A 24,812-nucleotide genomic window follows, 5' to 3' on the forward strand; every position below is an offset into this window, starting at 1 on the left:
GGAATTTTGGCCCACTCCTCTTTGCAGATCATCTGTAAATCATTAAGATTTCGAGGCTGTCGCTTGGCAACTCGGATCTTCAGCTCCCTCCATAAGTTTTCGATGGGATTAAGGTCTGGAGACTGGCTAGGCCACTCCATGACCTTAATGTGCTTCTTTTTGAGCCACTCCTTTGTTGCCTTGGCTGTATGTTTCGGGTCATTGTCGAGGGAAGGAGGTTGTCACTCAGGATTTGACGGTACATGGCTCCATCCATTCTCCCATTGATGCGGTGAAGTAGTCCTGTGCCCTTAGCAGAGAAACACCCCCAAAACATAATGTTTCCATCTCCATGCTTGACAGTGGGGACGGTGTTCTTTGGGTCATAGGCAGCATTTCTCTTCCTCCAAACACGGCGAGTTGAGTTAATGCCAAAGAGCTCAATTTTAGTCTCATCTGATCACAGCACCTTCTCCCAATCACTCTCAGAATCATCCAGATGTTCATTTGCAAACTTCAGACGGGCCTGTACATGTGCCTTCTTGAGCAGGGGGACCTTGCGGGCACTGCAGGATTTTAATCCATTATGGCGTAATGTGTTACCAATGGTTTTCTTGGTGACTGTGGTCCCAGCTGCCTTGAGATCATTAACAAGTCCCCCCGTGTAGTTTTCGGCTGAGCTCTCACCTTCCTCAGAATCAAGGATACCCCACGAGGTGAGATTTTGCATGGAGCCCCAGATCGATGTCGATTGACAGTCATTTTGTATGTCTTCCATTTTCTTACTATTGCACCAACAGTTGTCTCCTTCTCACCCAGCGTCTTACTTATGGTTTTGTAGCCCATTCCAGCCTTGTGCAGGTCTATGATCTTGTCCCTGACATCCTTAGAAAGCTCTTTGGTCTTGCCCATGTTGTAGAGGTTAGAGTCAGACTGATTAATTGAGTCTGTGGACAGGAGTCTTTTATACAGGTGACCATGTAAGACAGCTGTCTTTAATGCAGGCACCAAGTTGATTTGGAGCGTGTAACTGGTCTGGAGGAGGCTGAACTCTTAATGGTTGGTAGGGGATCAAATACTTATTTCTCTGTGCACAATGCAAATAAATATATATAATTGTGACAATGTGATTTTCTTTTTTTTTTTTTATATAATCTATCTCTCACTGGTAAAATTAACCTAGCCTAAAAATTCTAGACTGTTCATGTCTTTGACAGTGGGCAAACTTACAAAATCAGCAAGGGATCAAATACTTATTTTCTTCACTGTATATTAATAAAAATACTAAATAAAAAATAAATCTTTGTTCCTTTTAACACCACAAGTTTTTATTTTTCCATTAATATAGACATATGAGGGATTGTTTTTTTGTTGTTTTCCACAGCACCATTTATTATACCATATAATGTACTGTGAAACTGGAAAAAAATTATTTGTGGGATGAAATGGGAAAAACACAATGATTCTGCTATTGTTTTTTAGGTTATGTTTTTACTGTGCGGAAAAAAACAAAATGTTAACTTTATTCTGCGGGTCAATGTGATTACGGCGATACCAAATTTATTTAGTTTTTTTATACTTGACTACTTTTCGGAAAAAACGAAAGTTTATTTTGTCATATTCCGAGAGCGATAACTTTTTATTTTTCTGTCGATTGAGTGGTTTGAGAACTTATTTTTTGCGGTCAAGATGTAGTTTCTATTGCTACAATTTTGGGGTACATGAGACTTTTTGATCACTTTTTAATCCATTTTCTGTGAGTGATGAAGTGACCAAAACACAGCGATTCTGACGGTTTAATTTTTTTTTTTACGGCGATCACTATTCGGGATTAATTGATGTTATATTGTAATAGTTTGGACTTTTACAAATGCAGCAATACAGTTATGTTAATTTTTTAATTTTTACATTCCTTTTGGGGGAAAATGAGAAAAGGTTTTTTCATTTTAACTTTAAATATATTTTTTAATTTATTATTTAACAGTATTTGCATTTTTTTATTAGTCCCCACAGGGATCATTGCATTGCTTGCACAATATACTGTGACACTAATGTATTGCAGTATATATTGATACTGACATACTCCTATTAAGCCCTGCCTCTGGCAGGAGTACATAGGTGACAGACCTGGAGGCCTTCATTAGGCCCCAGGCTGCCATGATAACCATCAACATGTCGACGCAGTCGTGGGAGGCAGATGCAATGTCACAAGAGTCACCCCCTGTAGCTAACGGCTTAGATTGCTGAGTTCGCTTTTGAACGCGGTATCTATGGAGTTAAAATAGCGGGATACCACTCGTTACATTGAGGTGTTGGCTCTTTCAAACAGCCGACACGCTGAACTTATGGAGAGAGCTCAGCCTGCGAGCCTGCTCCATACTCCCCCACATGACCCCTGCTGTATATATACAGCGAATGTCGTGAATGGGTAAAACATTTTCATTATAGAAAAAGGTTTCGGTATCGCCGCATCTATAACAACCTGAACTATTGACCTATAACATTATCATGTTACTTAACCCGTTTAACTTGAACGCTTTAAAATAATAGATAAAAAACAATGACAGAATTGCTGTTCTTTGTTTAATCTGTCTCACAAAAAAAGAAGAAAAAGCGATCAAAAAGACTCAAAATGGTAAAAATATAAACCTGTCTTGCAAAAAACAATCCATCCTCCGTTAACGGAAAAATAAAAAAGTCATGGCTCTTAGAATGCAACAATGAAAAAATTAAAAAAATAATTCCTGTGTCCTAAAAAACAATATTCTTAAGGGGTCTTGCCTTGTTTCCCCAGACGAAAAATTGCCAAAAATATCTTATGGTGGAGTTTGGCAGTAAATGGGTAATCACTAATTCAGGAAAATAAAAGCGGTTCAGTTCCAGTAAATACATTTATAAGTATTTGACTGGTGAATTAATGCAATAACAAAGATGAGCAGTAATTCCATAGTTTATGAGTGTAGCAACCCTCTTGGGCTTTTTTTTGTACCCCTACCGACTTATTAAACCTGTCCATAAGAGGCAGCCGGTGGCCATAAAGCCATTTAGGCAGAATACAAGAGGATGCTAAGAAAGCCATCACAAGCCAGCTTTGACAGAAACCGGTGCATGAGCCTCCGATGGTCCGTGAGACATCAATCAAGCCAGGAGGGGGACCGGCCAGCATGACTCTTCAGCGCAGCGGCACCACCCCTTTGACTCTTTATAAGTCATTTTCATATAGCGTGCATTGTTTTCAAAGTTCTTTATCCACATTATTGGCCAGAATATACAATGGCATCATTGTCAACCTATTACTGTATTGGATAACAGGTTAGTGGCCTACTGACGGGTGTCTTTTAAGAGACATGGCCCATTTGGCTTGTCTGTGGCACTGCCACTAAAGAGGGCATGGGGCCATGCACCAGTTCTGGCAAGGTGCTGAGTTGTGAGTGGCAAATGGATGACATCAGCAGAACTGTCCACAGCAAGATTATCTTACAACCTTTCTAGATATCTTCCCAGTTTCCGTATCGGTGGTAGGTCACAGGAAACAATACATTAGATAGTCACAATGCTTACATTTATTTTCAGTCCACTCTATTCTCAACCATAAGAACATCAAGATACTGGATAGGGCTGAAACGGAATCCTGAAGACATTAATGTGTGGGTATGGACAGATGGATCACCTCTGACATACAGGTAAGGGAATACAATCAATTGTAAGTATATACAAAAAAAAACACTACAGGTACAACATGCTAAAGGGGCAAATTAATGCTATTTAGGGGGTTGCCCTATGTTATCGGTCCTACTACGAAGGGCTGACCATTTTCCTTCAACCCAATTCCACTAGAGGGATAACCTCCCTTTGAATTGGGGGCCCCCCTCAAAGATGTCCATAAGCTCTAATACGACATATGCAAAGGGAAGATCCAAAGTAGAGGTGCAAGAAAGTTTCCAAGTTTTATGAATTATTTAATAAATACAACCTAGAATGTGAACATTTCCGAAGGTGGTCAACAACATCGGATGAATATTGACCAAATCCACTGATTTCAGATAAATATTGACCGAATCCACTGATGTCGTTGGGATAGGCAGACTACCTAATGTGTATGGGGTCTTCCGACTCTCACCCGACGGCAGATGTTGGTGGAAAGAAGGATCGGGCATGTTGGATTTTAACATACCCGATCCTTCCTTACCACAGGAGATAAGCCGCTGCCAGACCCCTCTTACCATTTGGGAGTCGGAAGGAATAGCTGTGTGCTACTGTATCTTAATGTATGGTACCATTAAGCCCAACTTAAAATCTATTGAACTGCTTCAACTCATAGATATTTCTTTCTTGCATGATAACCATATGTTACATAGTCCTGCTACAAACCTTCTACTGGATTAACAAGGTTTAACAAAAATATTATTTATGTACTGTTTATGCGATATTAAAAAGGGGTTGTCCAAAAGCAAACAACCTTGGGAATCAGTTGTTGCCCCAGGTATGGATGCTGAAATCCCTCGTCACCAAGGGAAGCTAAAGAACCCACACATGTTTATTATAATATTACAGTACATGGCTCTCATCTCAATGAGGAGTCTATGAGCTCAGAATCTGACTGGTGAGGCCATAGTGCTATTTTTAATTTCCAATTGTTTTCAAAGCAGAGTGCACTTGCATTATCTTTTTGATTACTGCCATCTGTAGGGAGTACCCTAAGGGGACATGTTGTCTTTCTGCCACCTTTCTGTCTTTAGGAAATTTGGAACAAATTACAGGTATATAACACTGGATGTTGTTACATACCTGGTGTCTCGCAAACAATGACAGTCCACACCAGGGATGGGACAAGATCTCTTGGTGTCCAAGGCAGGAGATTTTCCGACGGTGTTCCACCAGCCATGGTCTTTGAATTTCAACATGAAAGATATTAGAATGGAAAATCTTTAATTGCCCTTTATGTTATTCAAGCCTTCATTTGTTCCTGACTTACTACTATGTTGTTCTGTCCCTTTTGCACTACCAAACTGTACCAGGAAAGCAGTGGCTAACTCTTTCCCTTGTTCTGAGCTCTGTTGCTATGTAGCTTATTCTGATGAGCTTATTACGGCCAAGCTATTTAAGCCAGAACTCTCTCTCATGGTGCTAGGATTTGATCCCAGAAACTGAGATTCCTTGCTTGATTACCGGATTAATCTCACACTTTTGGCTTCCAATATAAGCCTCGCCCATGCACTTCCTCATTGCCAGACTATTGAGCTTCTGCCCTCCAGTCTAGTTCATTGCTGCCTGACTCTACCAATTTTTACTGCTTATTTGTGTACCGAACTTCGATTGTTTTCTGACCACGTCTCTGCCTTACTCTACAAACTGTTTCTGCTTATCTGTGTACTGAACGTCGATTGTTTCCTGACCACGTTTCTGCCTTATGCTACAAACTGTTGCCACTTATCTGTGCACCGAACTTGGATTGTTTGCTGACCATGTCTTTGCCTTTTGCTACAAACCGTTGCTGCTTAATTGTGTATCAAACCTGGAGTGTTACTTGACTTCTATTGCTATTATAATCAACTTTCCAAATTGTTTCAGCCAATTGTTTCTAAATTGAATCTGCTTCAGAACAGAACAGTCTAGTCACAATATGGAGTCTGCTGCAACAAGTAACAACTATGAAGCAACAAATTGATAAACGACAAGAATTTTGTGGCACATATAAAAAAAAAATCTCAGCTGAAAAATCGAATTGCAATGGCCGCGGTCGCAGACCGCCGGCATCCTATACTCACCAGTGGCCGCGACTATTGAGCTCCTGCCAGCGTCTCCTCCCTCTTCCCGCAGACGCCGGCAAGCACTGCTATCCACTCCTGCTGATGCCAACATGCTCGCCCAGCTCTTAAAGGGCCGGTTAAATCTCCCCCACCCTATCCCAGCATACCAGGAACTATAAAAGGAACTCTGCTCATTCATTCCTTGCCTGAGCAATGTTGTGTCTACCCATGTTTGTCCTGTAAATGGTTCCTTCGCTGTATCCTGTATCCCGCATCCAGTAATTGTGTTTAGTTCCAGTGCCAAGTGGAGTGTCCGAGTGGAGTTTACCATCATTTACACAGGGCAATGCTCTCTTGCCCAATGATTGGCTCGTGCAATAGGGCCTTAACAGCCCAGAAGTGACAATTTCGGTGAGGACTTTCAGAGCAATTGAAGGATGAACTTTCCAGACAGGAAACCCCTCAGATGAGTTGGAGGACTTAATTAAATTGTGTATTTGACATGATCAGAGACTTACTGAAAGATCAAGGGAAAGACTGAGGGCATTTGCAAATAATCCTGCCTTCGCTGTTGGTTAATCAACACTAAAGATGTTATTCAAAAACCTCTTACTACAGTAGAAACAACGTACAGAAGAACTTTGCCTTTATTGTGGAGGTTTAGTGCACTATGCTGTTTATTACCCGAATAGAATTCGTAAGACAATCACTGCCAATCATGTAAAAGAACAGATAAAATGGGAGACATCTGATCTGTTGGACTAAAAAATACATGGGATAACATACGCAACCCCCCAAAAAAAATTAAATAAAAGACAAGCATACAAAATAGTTGGAAGTAAGAGGCCGTGTTTATTATGGGTAATGTCACGGACACAGGGTATGTGGACCCACTAGGCCGCTCCGCCGTAGCGGGGAGGCAGCTGACCAGGTCACAGTCTATATGAAAGCAAGATGGCAGACAGTAATGCTTAGGTACCTGAAATAGTCCGGGCGGTGGCTGTGGCTTCAGCACGGATGGACGCAGGTGCGGAAAGTGGCGCCAGACGTGGCGGGCAGTATCCGATGAGCAAATGGCACTTGACGTGGCAGTTGGCACTTGACGTGGCAGTTGGCACTTGACGTGGCAGATGGCACTTGACGTGGCAGATGGCACTTGACGTGGCAGATGACACTAGAACACGGGTAGGCACAGGAACAATGCGGAATACAGGAACGGTAACAGGGCACGGGTAACAGCTGGAACGGGAGACACTAAGGGACCATTTGCGAGACAGACTGGGAAAGACTAACAACGCTCAGGCAAGGATCAGAAGGGCTGGGGCATTCTTATAGGGCAGGAAATCATGTGGGTTAATGAACATTGTTTTCATGTGCGCGCGCTGGCCCTTTAAGAGCGGGCGTGAGCGTGCACGCGCACCCTACGGGACCCATCCGGACGGAGCGGAAGTGAGCGCTGGCATCTCCTAGGAGGGAGACGGAGGCCAGCGCTCACAGATCCATGGCTGCGGGCGTCGGGAGGTGAGTGAACCCGACGGCCCGCGGCCATGGGCGCTACAGTATCCCCCCTCTTACGCCCCCTCTTCTTGGGACCAGAGTGAGAGAGGAACTTTTTAATAAGAGTAGGGGCGCTGAGGTTCTCTTCTGGCTCCCAGGACCTCTCCTCAGGACCAAACCCTCTCCAGTCCACCAGATAGAAAGTCCTTCCTCCAACCCTCTTGCGGTCCAGGATCTCCTTTACCTCGAATACATCAGAAGGACCGCTGGAAGCAACTGTGGAACTAGAGGTCTTGCTGTAGCGGTTCAGGACCACTGGTTTCAGGAGGGACACATGGAAGGAGTTAGGGATTCTGAGGGTAGGGGGCAGCCGCAGCTTATAGGAAACAGGGTTAATTTGTTGCAGGATCTCGAAGGGACCAAGGAACCTGGGAGCAAACTTGTATGAAGGCACCCTCAAGCGAATGTTTCGAGAGGACAGCCAGACTTTAGTCCCAGGAAGATACTGAGGCGGCTCTCTTCTTTTGGTATCTGCCTTATGCTTCATGCGATCTACCGCCTGCAAAATAGAGGACCGGGTCTGTTGCCAGATTTGCAGGAAGTCCCCATATGCAGAGTCAGCAGCGGGTACCTGAGATGAAGTCGACACTGGAAGAGGAACTCTGGGATGTTGACTGTACACGATGTGAAATGGAGTGGAGGTGGTGGACTCACTTGTGTGGTTATTATAAGAAAACTCCGCCCATGGTAGAAGCTGTACCCAGTTATCGTGCTGTGAAGAGATGAAGTGGCGGAGATAATTTTCCATGATCTGGTTGATCCTCTCAACTTGCCCATTGGACTGGGGGTGATAGGCAGAGGAAAAGTCCAAACTCACATCCAAGAGTTTACAGAGGGCTCTCCAGAACTTGGAGGTAAACTGAACCCCCCGGTCGGACACAATGTGAAGAGGCAAGCCATGCAAGCGGAAGATGTGCTGAATGAAGAAGCTTGCCAGTCGAGGAGCAGAGGGTAGGCCGGTCAGCGGGATAAAATGTGCCATCTTAGAGAACCGGTCCACCACCACCCAGATGGTGTTGCATCCTGCTGAGAGAGGAAGGTCCGTGACGAAGTCCATAGCGATGTGCTGCCAGGGGGCACTGGGTACAGGCAGGGGTTGAAGCAGGCCGGCAGGCTTGCTGTGAGTCACTTTGTTAGAGGCACACACCGTGCAAGCAGAGACAAAGTCCAGAACATCCTTAGATAGCGTGGGCCACCAGAAGTGACGAGCGATCAGGTCTTGGGTCTTACGGACACCGGCGTGCCCAGCTAGTTTAGAACTGTGTCCCCAGCGGAGAATTCTTTTTCTGTCTGCCAACCGAACAAAAGTTCTCCCTGCAGGGATATTTCTGAGCTGCAGAGGATTGGCGGTGACAACGCAGGATGGGTCTATGATCGTCTGAAGGGACTCCATCGTGTCTTCCGTTTCGAATGATCTGGACAGGGCATCGGCCCTCACGTTCTTGTCAGCGGGACGGTAGTGGAGCAGAAATTGGAAACGGGTGAAAAACAGTGACCACCTGGCTTGACGAGGATTCAGTCTTTGAGCGGACTGAAGGTACGTGAGATTCTTGTGGTCGGTGAAGATCAGAATGGGGTGAGCTGCGCCTTCTAGACGATGTCTCCACTCCTCCAGAGCCAATTTGATAGCCAGTAGCTCCCGATCTCCAATGGAATAATTGCGCTCAGCAGAGGAAAACAGTCTTGAGTAGTAGCCACACACTACTGCCTTTCCTTTGGGGCTCCTCTGGAACAGAAGTGCGCCTGCACCAACAGAGGAAGCGTCCACTTCCAGTGAGAACTGCCGAGATATGTCAGGGTGATGGAGGATCGAAGCTGAAGTGAAGGCTTTCTTGAGGCTAATGAATGCGGACTCTGCCTCCGGAGTCCACACCTTGGCGTTCACACCCTTCTTGGTAAGGGTAGAGATGGGGGCCGTCAGAGAAGAAAAGTTCGGAATAAACTGCCGGTAGAAATTGGCGAAACCCAGGAACCGCTGTATGGCCCTTAGGCCTTGAGGACGTGGCCATTCCAGGACAGACTTTAACTTCTCAGGGTCCATCTTAAGGCCTTGATCCAAGATGACATAGCCCAGGAAGGGCAGAGACCTCTTTTCAAAGGTGCATTTCTCTAACTTGGCATACAAGCGATTCTCTCTTAGTCGCAGAAGAATTTGACGAACGTGCCTCCGATGGGTCATCAGATCTGGGGAGAAGATTAGAATATCATCGAGATAAACCACAACACATGTATAGAGGAGATCTCGGAAGATGTCATTGACGAACTCCTGAAATACTGCGGGAGCGTTACACAGTCCGAAGGGCATCACTCGGTATTCGTAGTGCCCATCGCGGGTGTTAAATGCCGTCTTCCATTCGTCACCCCGGCGAATCCGGATTAGATTATTGGCCCCTCGCAGATCTAGCTTGGAAACATTTTTGGCTCCTCGTATGCGATCAAACAGCTCGGAAATGAGTGGCAACGGGTACTTGTTCTTGACCATGATCTGATTGAGACCACGGTAATCAATGCAGGGTCGGAGAGATCCATCTTTCTTTTTAACGAAGAAGAAGCCTGCCCCGGCCGGGGAGGAAGATTTTCGAATAAAACCCCTCTCCAAGTTCTCCTTGATATAGGCTGACATCGATAAAGTCTCTGTCAAGGAGAGAGGATATACTCGTCCACGAGGAAGAGAAGCATTGGGAACCAGTTCAATGGGACAGTCATAATTCCGATGTGGAGGCAACGTCTCAGCCTCTCGTTTGCAGAAGACATCCGCAAAACTGGCATACTAAGAAGGTAGATCGGAGAGTGACTGAGGCAGAGGGGGCACAACAGGACGGACTTGTGACAGGCAATGGCTATGGCATCTGGAGCCCCATTGAAGAACCTCTCCAGAACTCCAGTCGAGTGTCGGGGCGTGTAGACGGAGCCATGGCAGACCCAGCAGGATAGGATTGATAGCCTTGGGTAGTACCAGGAAGGAGATCTGTTCTGAGTGAAGAGCTCCGTCCCGTAATGTCACCGGCTCAGTGATGAGCATGATTGGATCAGGCAGCGGTAGACCATTCACAGAGGCAACTGCCAGGGGTCTCTCCAGACGGACTGTGGGTAGTTGAAACCGATCCACTAGATCTTGGTGGATAAAATTAGCAGCCGCTCCAGAGTCAAGATAGGCGGAGGAAGGATGTGAAGTTTGTCCGGTGACGATGGCCACAGGTATCGATAATTTGGAAGAGGTTTTAACGTTTGGAGACGTTCCACCTAGAGTTGCCTCTCCAATCAACCCTAGGTACTGGAGTTTCCCGGTTTCTGTGGGCATTGACGCACAAAATGACCCTTGAGACCGCAATACATGCAAAGTCCAGAGGAGCGTCTGTGCTGCTTCTCCTGTTCAGATAACCGGACTCTGTCTACCTGCATGGGTTCCTCAGGTAGCGCACTAGGAATGGGCAATAGTGGTCTCTGGGCAGGGGGTGCTGGTCTGTGGGCCCGGCTCTCCTGACGAACCTCTTGAGAGCGCTCCCGGATTCTCATATCAACCCGGGTGGCTAACAGGATGAGGGCATCCAAGGTAGAAGGAAGGTCGCGGGCTGCCAGTTCGTCCTTGATGTGAGAGGACAGTCCCTGCCAGAAGGTCGCCACCAGTGCCTCATTGTTCCATGCCAGTTCGGCTGCTAGGGTACGGAAGGAGATCGCATACTCCCCTACTGTGGAGCCTTCTTGCTTGAGGGTCAACAGAGTGGCTGCGGCAGAGGATGTTCGACCCGGCTCCTCGAACACGGCACGAAAGGACTGCAGGAACAAGGCTAGGTCCGAGGAAACAGGTCCCTGTTGCTCCAAAATTGGGTTCGCCCATGCGAGGGCCTTGCCAGCGAGGAGGGAGATAATGAACGCTACTTTAGCCTCCTCGGAGGGGAAGAGATGAGGCCGAAGCCTAAAATGCACTGTGCATTGATTAAGAAATCCTCTGCATGCTCTGGGGTCACCGTCGTAGCGAGGAGGAAGAGGCAGAGGAACTGAGGATCCGGAACAAACAGGGGGAGCAACAGGCAGTGGCACGGCAACAGCCTCTGGAGGAAGAACCGGGGGTGGAACCGCGAGTAGATCCAGGCGGACCAGAATAGAATTCACCGCCTCAAGGAGTTGATCCTGACGAGTGCGTAGGTCCTGCATCTCTGTCTGAATCTTGTGTACTGGGGTCTTGGGCTGGCCAGCGAGTTCCATGGCCTGAGCGTACTGTCACGGACACAGGGTATGTGGACCCACTAGGTCGCTCCGCCGTAGCGGGGAGGCAGCTGACCAGGTCACAGTCTATGTGAAAGCAAGATGGCAGACAGTAATGCTTAGGTACCTGAAATAGTCCGGGCGGTGGCTGTGGCTTCAGCACGGATGGAGGCAGGTGCGGAAAGTGGCGCCAGACGTGGCGGGCAGTATCCGATGAGCAGATGGCACTTGACGTGGCAGAAGACACTTGACGTGGCAGTTGGCACTTGACGTGGCAGATGGCACTTGACGTGGCAGATGGCACTTGACGTGGCAGATGACACTAGAACACGGGTAGGCACAGGAACAATGCGGAATACAGGAACGGTAACAGGGCACGGGTAACAGCTGGAACGGGAGACACTAAGGGACCATTTGCGAGACAGACTGGGAAAGACTAACAACGCTCAGGCAAGGATCAGAAGGGCTGGGGCATTCTTATAGGGCAGGAAATCATGTGGGTTTAATGAACATTGTTTTCATGTGCGCGCGCTGACCCTTTAAGAGCGGGCGCGAGCGTGCGCGCGCACCCTACGGGACCCAGCCGGACGGAGCGGAAGTGAGCGCTGGCATCTCCTAGGAGGGAGACGGAGGCCAGCGCTCACAGATCCATGGCTGTGGGCGTCGGGAGGTGAGTGAACCCGACGGCCCGCGGCCATGGGCGCTACAGGTAACATTAAATATATTAATAAATCTTTTAAAATCAAATTGAATAAATAATTAAATAAATAATGTCCAATAATAAAATGTCCAATAAATAATCACTTGTCCACACAGCATTAGCTGTGCGACAACCCACCAGCCAGGGCAGCCTCAAGCTGCCATGGCCCCCCCCCCCCAACAACCACAGCCTTTTCAATAATACTCTGAAGGCCAAAGTTAAAAATATCCAGGCCAATCTCAGAGAGATGAACCAGATCACCTCTACTGTCCAGCAACATAGCCTTCCAAATCCACGTGACGGAAGGAGATACCATGAATAGAGGACATGAATTTCATCATGCCTCTATCCAACCTTTTATGGATTTTATTTTATGACCAAGCTAAACGAGGAACCATCTCTGAAAAACGTAAGACTGAATTAGGGAAAAGACCTTCAAAAATTAAAAATGACCTCTTCATTTCAGCCAACAATTGGACCGTGGGAACACGGCCCACATCATTTCCTTCTGCATGAATGACCACCACATCTGGCGGCTGCAAAAGCAAACACTTCTCCTGAAAAGCATCCTCCAGTTGATTCCATTTTAAACCCCGTATACCTGCCCAATAAACTTTACAGGAATTACTATTAAAATTAAGGTTCTCACTTAGGTTCCGTAAACCGCTTGTCTATGGGCCCAGAATACAAAGGAATGGCCTATAATCAAGACCACTAACTTCTTTGGACCTATAAAATAATCAAGAAAGAATTAAATTGGGCCTAACATAAAATTTAAATCTATCCGATTGCCATCCACCAATACGTTTGATGATCGAGTCTGAAAGACCCAAACTCGCCGCCTCAGTAGTTGCACCAATTCTGAAAGAATGAGAGGAAAATTAAAAGTCATCAAGGTGTAAAACCAACAAGCATTTCTTCAAAACGCTGTTAAACTGATAAACAGTAACCTGGGAACCATCAACATGTGAAAATAAAGAAACAGCACTACAGCACCTAACTTCCAAAAAACTTTTAATACTACAAACAGCACAAAACCTGAAATCTTGTATACAATTAATCTGAACAACCGAACCTTTTCCGTGCTGATCCGTTTTTGCCCTTCTAAGACAGTGAGATTGAGCTACTTACCACTTGTATATCTGCAAATCATAAACTAGCCAAGTTGGTACTATTGATAGACAGCGGCTCGCTAATCCGGAAGGCTCCAAAGAAAGCTGTCAAAATAAAGCTTTAAACATAGTACATTCATATGAGGGGTAACAAATGGAAATGCAAGAAGAGACCAATTGCTGCAACAATTGAAATGTAATAGGACGTCTATTATCCTCAATGACTGTAGACCTCCTATAACCCTTCAAAACCTGCTAAACCTGAAAAAGAGAATTAATCGGCCTAACATTAAACCACTTCTGAAAAAAGGAAACCCCTGACAGGATACTGGAAACATAACTACGTGAAAACTGGTTCAAGAAAAAACGACCGACAAAGGACAAGGCTAAATCAACTTCACAAACATAAGAATGTTCCTCACAGAAAGAGCACCAGCTTCTCCATGCATACACGTATATTGACCATGTTTTTTGAGAGACCGAACCTTTTAAGGAATCAAAAACTACTCCCATATCAGATCCCACAAATGCTTCGGACACTCTATTCCCTCCATGTCGGCTGATGGGACCAAGGAACGAAATTTTTCCAGCTGACAATGTGAGAGAGAATCAGCTATTACATTGTGAATACCACTAAAATGTCTAGCTTTTAACCATATGTTAAACTTCAAGCATATCAACACTAGATGGCGCAAGTGCTTAACAACCATGTTACATTTAGAGGATAAACAATTGATAGCAAATACTACACCCATATTATCAGAGTTCAAAATAATACGTTTGTTCCGGAAAAAAACTGGCCCCAAACTACAATAGAGACCACAACAGGGAATAATTCCAATAAAACTATATTTTCTGTGACACCATTAGAAATCCAGGCTTCATTCCATGTTTCAGCACACCCATGGTCGTTCCAAAAGGCACCGAAGCCAATAGAACCAGAAGCGTCAGTATAAAGGCCTAACGCTTCAGAATCAACAAACTCTTCCTGCCACAGAGAATGACCATTAACATTTTTAAGGAAAGCCAACCATATTTTTTTTAAAAATTTTAAAACCCTATTAAGCCTGATATGAGACATAGGGGACTGCAGACCCCTAGTGGACATACACAACAGTCTGGAAAAAATACGCCCCATGGGAATCACTCTACAAGCAAAAACTAAATGACCCAAAAGAGACTGCATTTCTTTTACTGTAGTAAAACGTTTTTTAAAGATAACATACGTAATATCATATTGCGCATTTTCTGAATTTTAATAAAAGCTACCATATTTTTCGGACTATAAGACGCAGTTTTTAGCAAGAATAAATCTTGCTAAAAAGTTCCTACATCTTATAGTCGGCAGTCAAGGGACTCGGCAGCGCTGGCCCCCCTGACCACTCCTTACTTAACCCCTTCCCGACCCCTGATGTTCCGGCACATCATGGAGCGGGGAGGGGATGATGTTTGGAGCGGGCTCACACGCTGAGCCCATACACTGCAGGTGTCAACAGTGATGGCGCTGTTCCTGGCCGTTTAACTAGTTAAATGGCAATAGCGACCGCGGCATTTATAGTGGTTTTTCCATGAAGGACATTTATGACATATCCACAAGATATGTCATAAATGTCATATAGATGCGGGCCCCGCATCTATCTCTAGAACGGGGCCCCCTAAACGCCGTTCTATCTTAGCCGGCTCCCCTGTCTTCCGGCCACTTCCTGCTTACATGGTTACGGAAACAGTGTAACTCTCTGAGCTACGCAGTTTCCGTAACTCCCATAGAACTGAATAGTAGTTACGGAAACTGCATAGCATGCTACGCTGCTTCTGTAACTGCCACTCACTACTATGGGAGTTGAGGAAACAGCGTCGCTCAGCAAGTTACGCTGTTTCCGTAACTCATCCATGTATTGCAGTGTATTGTACCAGCGATCTAATGATCGCTGGTTCAAGTCCCCTAGGGGAACTAATAAAATGTGTGTAAAAAAAAAAAAAAAGTTGCATACATTTTCAGGAGTGTAAAAATTTTTTAAACGTTAAAAAAAACAACTTTTCCCATTTTTCCCCAAGCACAATGTAAAAATAAAAAAATAATAAAAAAATAGGTATCGCTGTGTCCGTAAAAGTTTGAAACTATTACAATATAGCATTATTTGACTCACACAGTGAACGGCGTAAAAAAAATAAAATTTAAAACCCCAGAATCTTTGTTTCTTTGGTCACCATAGCGCTAAAAAGAATGAAATAAAAAATGATAAAAAAAATTGTATGTACCAAAAAAATGGTGCTAATAAAAACTACAGCTCGTCCCACAAAAAATAAGCCCTCACACCGCTCAAACGATGAAAAAAATATAAGTTATGGCTCTCAGAATAGGCTGAAAGTGAACAAATTACTATTTTTAACCATTAGTTTTTTTTTCTTTGTAAGAGTAATAAAATATGAAATGATTTCCTATTTTCTGTTGTCTAATACCTGGGTGCGTCTTATAGTCCGAAAAATACGGTCATTTAAATTCCATAGCAACCGTATCAATTGTAATACCCAAAAACTCTAAGGTAGTGCAAGGATAGACCGTTTTTTCTAAAGCCAAACGAATACCAAAATAGGCCATTGAAGATTAAAACTTTTTTAATAAAACAAAACAATCAACAGGATCACAACGTCCAACAAAAAGAAAATCATCCAAATAATGTAATTTACCACCTACAGAATCTTGAAGCACAACCCATTCAAGGAATGAAGTAAAGGATTCAAAATAGAAACAAGGTAACGTAAAACCCATATCAAAATAATAACAACCATCAACCTGAAACCTAACGAATTAAAACCAACATGACAAACTGGCAACAAACAAAAAGCTGATTTTATATCATATAGCAAGCAAGGCACCCCTACCAAAACTGCGCAACAGCGTGAACGCTTGGTCAAAGGATGCGTACATGACGAAGGCATCAGACATATCCACAGAATCATTTAATGATGACGTCTTCGGAAAAGAGAGATGATGTATTAATCGGAAACTACCCACCTCCTTCTTAGGAACTAAACCCAAAGGAGATAATCTGAAATTGTCAAAAGGAGGAGAGGAAAAAGGACCCTCAATCCCGCCTTCCGACAATTCCTTCTGCAGCTTAATACGTACAATTTCCTTATTAAAATTAACAGATTTCAAATTATTCACCCATGTACAACCAGAGCCAGTAAATTCTGGCACAAAAAAAAGAATACATTTTTAAAGCCATTAATCAATAGCTCAGCCCTCATTCGGTTTGGATACACCTCGAGCCAAGGTAACATGTTCACCACATTCACTGGCGTCAGCGCTCTTGGAAACCGACTCTTTGGTACTAGGTTGCTGCTGAGCTGTCTGATTGGCCTTCTTGAAGCATCGCACCATAGGACGTGATCCTGCACAATGTGAACATTCATGTCGGTAGCGACAGCTTTGATTCCATTTACATTGAGCTTCATTGAAGGCAAAACAGACACCTTTGCGAAAATTAGCAGTCTGGCCAGAAGCCAACTGTTTTGTGGAACATTAAGTTAATCCATAAGCCCACATCCTTTTGCCCCCATCGAACATTGGGGTGGACAGCCAATTTCTGACGGAACATCTCGTCATAAGAATACCAGGCAAAACCGCCAAAATTCCTAAACGCTTCCAATACTATATCCAAATGCTGGAATAAACCAGAACATTTCTCCGGACATCTCTCGCCCAAGTTAGAAGAATAAATACAAAATGCCTGTAACCAATTATTAAATGATTTAGGAATATTGGATCTTTTCTTATCATCGTGCTTCTCATCCTTTTTTTCATTTTTAATCTCTTTATACGAAGGTAATAAAGAAAAGATATCCACATAATCTCCTTTATAAATGCTATCCTTCACACTGGAAGATAAATGAAATCCCAGTGGGGATATTTCACACCTCAAAGCCTCCTTAAAACAAATTTCAGCTATAACAGGGGCAGCATTAACATTAGGAGCTTTTACCACATCAGTACTTTGTACATTCTCCCCCCTAGAAGAACTACGAGGAGTAACCCATGCCTCAGAGGCTAAACCTGAAGTAACTCCAGCAGCTGTAGAGACATTAGGATTCACTACAGCAGGAGAAACAAAATTCAAACCAATATTGCTAGACATACTAGCAAAACACTTAAAGAAATGAAACATGCCTGACAAGACCAGCAAGCTCAGGGACTACATGATCAGAAAACATTTTCCTGACAGGCACATTAGACTTGCTGTCACCCATAGACGGCCCTGGCTCACTGCGTTGCTCTGCCGGCTCCTCTGCTTGCCCATGGCGTTGGGAGGGTGAAGCTGACCTCTGTTCTGCCTTCCACCTGCAGAACAGAATAAAATCACAGCTGCTTCCTCGCTCTCTTCTGCGGCCTCTGTCCCGCCTGAGCATCGCCATCAATATGCGCAGCACTGTCATCTACGGACGTCGGCTCCGTCACGTCACCTTCTTCCACCGGAACCAGATGGGAGCGACGCCAGGCCCACTTGAAGACATCTCCGCAGCCACTCCTCACCACCGTTCTGCTACGCTTTCATCAGGAGATTTTTCTGTAGCTGGTCCATTGCCCTGTTGGTTCGGTCAGCTGCTTCAGGTTTGCTCTGTAGAGCCTGCTCTGTTTTGACTTGCTAAACAAGTGGTTTGTATATCAAGTGGAGTTACAAAACCGGATTGACTTGCTGTGTTCTTGTGTGACATAAAGTGTGGGATACTGTGTGTGATCTATGAATTGAGTGCTTGCTAAAAGAAGTTTGCAAAACTGACACAATTTAAAACAGTTTGTTCCTTCTTAGCTTCTGTCCTGCAGTGCAGCTGACTAGGGGGAGGGGTTAACTGCTCCCAGGTGGTATAAATTAGCCCTCAGGACTCTGTAGAGCTTGCTCTGTTTTGGCTTGCTAAACAAGTGGTTTGTATATCAAGTGGAGTTACAAAACTGGATTTAAAAAGAGGAGTTAAAGCCCCTGTAAGTACTCTTCTTTTCTTTTACTTTAACAATTGTTCACTGGGATAATGGAGAGCAAGATTGGAGGTTTTCTTCAGTGCACAGTTTGCCATATGTATGCACGACTGGAGCCGGAGTTCCAGAGTGAATACCTCAGTGGCAGATGTGAGCATGTTGTTCGCCTGGAAGCTCGCATTAGAGATCTGGAGGAGCAAAATGCAACACTGAGGGCGATAGACAATCTTGACTGGAGCATGCTGCTAACTGAACAAGCAGTTAGTGGGGTAGAACTGTAGAGTGAAGACATGGGTCAGCAGGATCTGGCAAGTAGCTGGGTTAATGTAGTTGAGGGCAGTAGAAAGGGGTAAAAGAAAAGGAAGGCCAATCCTGTTTCTAATATTCCAAGCAAAATTGCAAAGTTGGGTGATGATGCAAGCATGTCGGTCTCAGAAATGACAGCCCTAGTGGATACTGATCTCCCTAACAGCCGGGAGAACAGGGGAGCTAGTAGTCGGCGGGATGGTAATGCAGGTAAGGAAAGACAATTGGTAGTTTTAGGGGATTCTATTATCAGAAAGATGGATAGAATAATTTGTCGCCAAGACCGCCTCAACCGAATGGTTTGCTGCCTCCCTGGTCCATGTAGGTACTAACGATAATTTTAAAGAACTAGGCTACAAGCTCAAGGGAAGGACCTAAAGTGTATGTTCACAAATGCCAGAAGTCTAGCAAGCAAAATGGAGGCCTTGATACTGGAAGAAAATATAGCTATAGTTGGTGTTGCTGAAACATGGCCGGAGTCTTCACATGACGGAGCTGTAAATCTATAGGGTTTTACACTTTTTCTGAAAGACAGGACAAATAGGAAAAGCGGTGGTGTATGTCTGTGTGTGAGAAGTGATATGAAGGCGGTGGTGTATGTCTGTATGTCAGAAGTGATATGAAGGCGAGTGTGAAAGAGACAATAGTGGGTGAAGACTGTGAGGAGGTTGAAACCTTGTGGGTGGAATTACAAAGGGAGGTAAACACTGAAAAAAATTACTTTTGGTGTAATCTATAGACCCCCCAATATAACCGAGGAGATGGAATGTCAGCTATATAAACAGATGGAGAAGCTGCAGAGGCTGGTACAGTAGTGATAATGGGAGATTTTAATTACCAGGATATTAATTGGTGTCATGGTTCGGCTTCAACTGCAAAGGGGAGACATTTCCTCAACCTGTTGCAGGAGAATTTTATGGGCCAGTTTGTGGAAGACCCGACTAGAGGTGACGCTCTGTTGGGTCTGGTCATTTCTAATAATGGAGAGCTTGTTGGGAATGTCAATGTTCGTGAAAACCTCGGTAACAGTGATCATAATATAGTTACATTTTACCTATACTGTAAAAAACAAACGCAGGCTGGGAGGGCAAAAACATTTAATTTTAAGAAGGCCAATTTCCCCAGGTTGAGGAATGAAATTCAGTATATAGACTGGGAAGAACTAATGTCAAATAATGGTAAAAATGATAAATGGGAGATTTTCAAATCTACTTTGGGTAATTATAGTGCAAAATTTATTCCTATAGGTAACAAGTATAAACGACTAAAATAAAAACCCCACATGGTTTACACCTTCTGTAAAAAGGGCAATACATGACAAAAAAAGGGCATTTGACAAATACAAATCTGAGGGTAGAGCTGTAGCCTTTTTAAATGATAAAGAGAGTAATAAAAATGTAATAAAATTAGCAAAAATACAAAATGAAAGGCAGGTGGCCAAAGATAGTAAAACAAATCCCCAAAAATTCCTCAAGCATATAAATGCAAAAAAGCCAAGGTCTGAACATGTAGGACCCTTAGATAATGGTAATGGGGAGATGGTCACAGGGGATCAAGAGAAGGCAGAGTTACTAAATGGGTTATTTAGCTCTGTATATACAACAGAAGAAAGAGCAGCTGATATAGCCGGTGCCAGTGCTGTTACTATATCAGTTCATATACTGAATTGGCTGAATGTAGATATGGTCCAAGCTAAATAAAATAAAATAAATGTGCACAAGGCCCTGGGACCAGATGGGTTACACCCTAGAGTTCTTAAAGAGCTTAGTTCAGTTATTTCAGTCCCCCTCTTCATAATATTCAGAGATTCTCTAGTGACTGGTATAGTGCCAAGGGACTGGCGCAGGGCAAATGTGGTGCCTATTTTCAAAGAGCTCTAGGTCTTCCCCGGGTAATTGTAGACCAGTAAGCTTAACATCCATCGTGGGGAAAATGTTTGAGGGGCTATTGAGGGACTATATACAGGATTATGTGACAAAAAATAGTATTATAAGTGACAGCCAGCAAGGTTTTACTAAGGACAGAAGTTGTCAAACCAACCTGATTTTTTTTTATGAAGAGGTGAGCAGAAGCCTAGACAGAGGGGCCGCTGTGGATATAGTGTTTTTGGACTTTGCAAAGGCATTTGACACTGTCCCTCATAGACGTCTAATGGGTAAATTAAGGATTATAGGTTTAGAAAGTATCGTTTGTAATTGGATTGAGAATTGGCTCAAGGACCGTATCCAGAGAGTTGTGGTCATTGATTCCTACCCTGAATGGTCCCCGGTTATAAGTGGTGTACCCCAGGGTTCAGTGCTGAGACCACTATTATTCAACTTATTTATTAATGATATAGAGGATAGGATTAATAGCACTATTCCTATTTTTGCAGATGACACCAAGCTATGTAGTAATATTCAGTCTATGGAAGATGTTCGTGAATTGCAAGCGGATTTAAACAAACTAAGTGTTTTGGCGTTTACTTGGCAAATGAAGTTTAATGTAGATAAAATTAAAGTTATGCATCTGGGTAACAACAACCTGCATGCATCATATGTCCTAGGGGGGCTATGCTGGGGGATTTACTTGTTGATAAGGATCTGGGTGTACTCGTAAATCATAAACTAAATAACAGAATGCAATGTCAATCAGCTGCTTCAAAGGCCAGCAAGATATTGTCGTGTATTAAAAGATACATGGAGTCGCGGGACAGGGATGTAATATTGCCACTTTACAAAGCATTAGTAAGACCTCCTCTAGAATATGCAGTTCAATTCTGGGCTCCAGTTCATAGAAAGGATGCCCTGGAGTTAGAAAAAATACAAAGAAGAGCAACAAAGCTAATAAGGGGCATGGAGAATCTAAGTTATGAGGAAAGATTAAAAGAACTAAACCTATTTAGCCTTGAAAATAGACGACTAAGGGGGGACATGATTAATTTATATAAATATATGAATGGCACATACAAAAAATATGGTATAATCCTGTTCCATTTAAAACCCCCTCAAAAAACAAGGGGGCACACTCTCCGTCTGGAGAAAAAAAGTGTCAATCTGCAGAGGCGACAAACCTTCTTTACTGTGAGAAGTGTGACCCTATGGAATAGCCTACTGCAGGAGCTGGTCACAGCAGGGACAGTAGGTGGCTTTAAAAAAACGTTAGGTAATTTACTAGAACAAAAAAATATCAGCTCCTATGTCAAAGTGTAGAAATGTTTCCCTTCCCTTTTCCCATCCCTTAGTTGAATTTGATGGACGTATGTATTTTTTCAACCGTACTAGCTATGTAACTATGTAAACCTGCCTGAAGAAGGAGCCTGTGTGCTCTGAAAGCTTGCAGATATGATTTTTATGGTTAGCCAATAAAGGTATCATACCTACTATACTTTTGTATTTTTTGACACAAAAGTATTTAATATTGCATATTGTTTGTGGCTAACACGGGACTACACTATTTTTTACTGTACTTCGTGAACATTATTTCTCCAGAGATATCCTTACAAGCCAGCCCCATGACATCCAGAGGAAATCCTGGAAGAAAGGAGTATTAACAGGATTCAAACTCAGGAACACCTGTGTTCTAGACAGTAGCTGTTCTCCTTGAGCTTCTGGTGCTGCTGGGAAGTTTCAATGCTGAATCTATTATCTGGGTTGTGTTGATTCTTGCCTCTTGAAATTACCTGTTTAGTCTCACCCTTTTTGTTTTCTATATAAGCCTGGTTCATGCACTTCCTCCTTGCCAGATTATTGCGCTTCCTGCCTCCAGCCCAGTTCATTGCTACCTTACTGTACAAACTGTTACTGCTTATCTGTGTACCGAACTTGGATTGTTTCAAAACCAGGTCTCTGCCTGAAGCTACAAACTGTTTCCGGTTATTTGTGTACCGAATCTGGATTGTTTCCTGACCACGTCTCTGCCTTATGCTACAACTGTTGCTTATCTTTGCACCAAACCTGGACTGATATTTGACTAATGCTATTTTAACCCACCTTCCAAATAGTTTCAGCTACTGGAGTTTTGAATATACCTTCAGACCTTGAAACACAGGCTGAGTGTCAATATAAATTTCACAAGTGCAGTTCCTAATACTGGTTTTGTATGGATCCTGTCCCCTTAGCAAGCTATGATGAGAAAAAGTATGCATTTTTCCAAAAGAAACATAGAGGGAAATGAAAAAAGGTCCCAAACACATTAGACAACCAATTTCTGGCTGCACAACACATAATATACATGCAGAGTGATTGTAAATTATTTTTTTGTAATAGTGTGTACTCTTTAACCTTTCTTTTCTTCTAGTGCCTGGAATGAAGGTGAACCCAATAATGACCGTGATAGCGAACACTGTGCAGAACTTATGGGAGGAGTTCAATCATGGAATGACCGCCCCTGTCATAACAAACTGAACTACATATGTAAGGGTGTATGGAGTTGTTAAAGGGGAATCTCCACTCTCGACATCCCCATTTCTTATGAAATGTCCTCTCCTTTTGAACCAATCATAGAGTTACTCCCTACTAATTAGCTACTTGTGTCTCCTAGGCATAATAATTCATACATGAAGCTCCATTATTTACATAGTCACATGTTTTCATACCAAAAGCAGGTATTACCACCCCCTGGAGGTCACTGGAAGGCTGTACAGGGGAGAAATAATAGTAACAGGCTGTGTCATTTCTTCCTGCTCTCACTTGCAAATTTTCCCCTCCCACCCATCCCTTACACAGACACTGCAAGTCAAACGTTTCATCTTGCTCCCCAACCTCGAGCGAATGCTGTGTCCCGAATATCGCACCTAGCTTTGTTCCTGGTATCATTTGAAAGCAAAGATTCTGACCTTTAATATGATACTAAGATCAAACATCATGCTCTAGTCCTCAGCAGTTAAAGGGTTAAGGTAGTCTAATTGTACATGGCATGAAAAACGTGCAGAGATGGGCCTATTTTATTATGTACAGCCCTTCGCAAAGTAGCATGCTTGTCTCTTTGTAGCAGAAATTTTATATATATATATATAGATATATATAAAGTCCAGCAGCACCAGCAGCGTGTGGGTGCAAGCTCAAAGGGACAGACCAAGTCCCAGATACACAGAAATCAAAAAAATGAGCAGCAACTCCAATATAAAAGGTGAAAAAAGTGGGTACTTTATTGCCCGTGCAACGTTTCAGCTCCATTCGCTTGAGAAAGGCTCCAGTGAACGGAGCTGAAACGTTGCACGGGCAATAAAGTACCCACTTTTTTCACCCATTATATTGGAGTTGCTGCTCATTTTTTGGATATATATATATATATATATATATATATATATATATATATATATACTTATTTGCATGTCAAACAAAATAAATTGTAACATAAAATGTCAATGCTCAAGACCTGTGTATAATAAACATTGGTGAAAATGTAATAAATGTGAAGTGAGATATGTGTTCTGTCCCTTTTGTTGTTCTGCTTCCCGAATTAGAGATAGTGAACAACGTCTTATACAGGTTAAAGGGCCAATATATAGCATAAAGCTCTTAGTTTTATTTATTTATTTTTTATTAAAGGGTTTGTCTGACATTGGAAAATGTATGTCCACCTCCCCAAATAAAAATGGCGCTGCTCATGTATGTGGACTGTATACCAGCATTCAAGTGAATGGGGCTGAACTGCAATACCATATGTAGCCCATGAGCATAAGGGGCACTGTTTTTGAGAAAAAAAATCTTATATAATCCCTTTAAGCCTATTGTGTATATGTGTAAATTATGGAGCTACTTATTTTCACTATTGCAATATAGGATCCATCAGAAAACAGGAAGTAAAAAATACACAAGAAAAATTGGTCCGCTCCCCACTCATTCGAAGTAAAGACGCCACATTCCATTATTATTCAGTGCATGGGCAAGAGAGCTACGTCGGGAGTAGGTAGAAATCCAAGGAAAAAAGTTAGAGGTCCAGCACACAATATGATGTGGAAAAAATACAAAACTGTTTATTTAAGTCAAAATTAAAACAAGAAATTAAAAAATCCCGGGAGAGAACGCTTACGTATTTCGAACTTTTCAGTTCTTAATCATAGCTCATAGCTATGATTAAAGAGGCTCTGTCACCAGATTATCAAATCCCTATCTCCTATTGAATGTGATGGGCGCTGCAATGTAGATAACAGCAAAGTTTTTTGTTTTTTTTAAACGATAATTTTTGCCCAAGTTATGAGCAATTTTATATTTATGCAAATGAGCTTTTCAGTGGACAACTGG

General features: G+C 43.3%; 1 protein-coding gene across 1 annotated transcript in view; it reads left to right on the forward strand.

Annotated features, from left to right (window-relative positions):
- LOC142748288 (C-type lectin-like) overlaps positions 1 to 23,283 on the forward strand; it is a 34,000-nt gene extending 10,717 nt beyond the window's left edge. The window contains exons 8-9 of the mRNA XM_075855387.1: positions 3,553 to 3,662; positions 22,864 to 23,283. Of these exons, the coding sequence (XP_075711502.1) occupies positions 3,553 to 3,662; positions 22,864 to 23,002 (249 nt within the window). The 3' untranslated portion in view covers positions 23,003 to 23,283. The remainder of the gene's footprint in view (positions 1 to 3,552; positions 3,663 to 22,863) is intronic.
- Positions 23,284 to 24,812: the final 1,529 nt, after the last annotated feature.

This window comes from Rhinoderma darwinii, chromosome 3, assembly GCF_050947455.1.
Source record: "Rhinoderma darwinii isolate aRhiDar2 chromosome 3, aRhiDar2.hap1, whole genome shotgun sequence".
NCBI classification, from domain to species: Eukaryota; Metazoa; Chordata; class Amphibia; order Anura; family Rhinodermatidae; genus Rhinoderma; species Rhinoderma darwinii.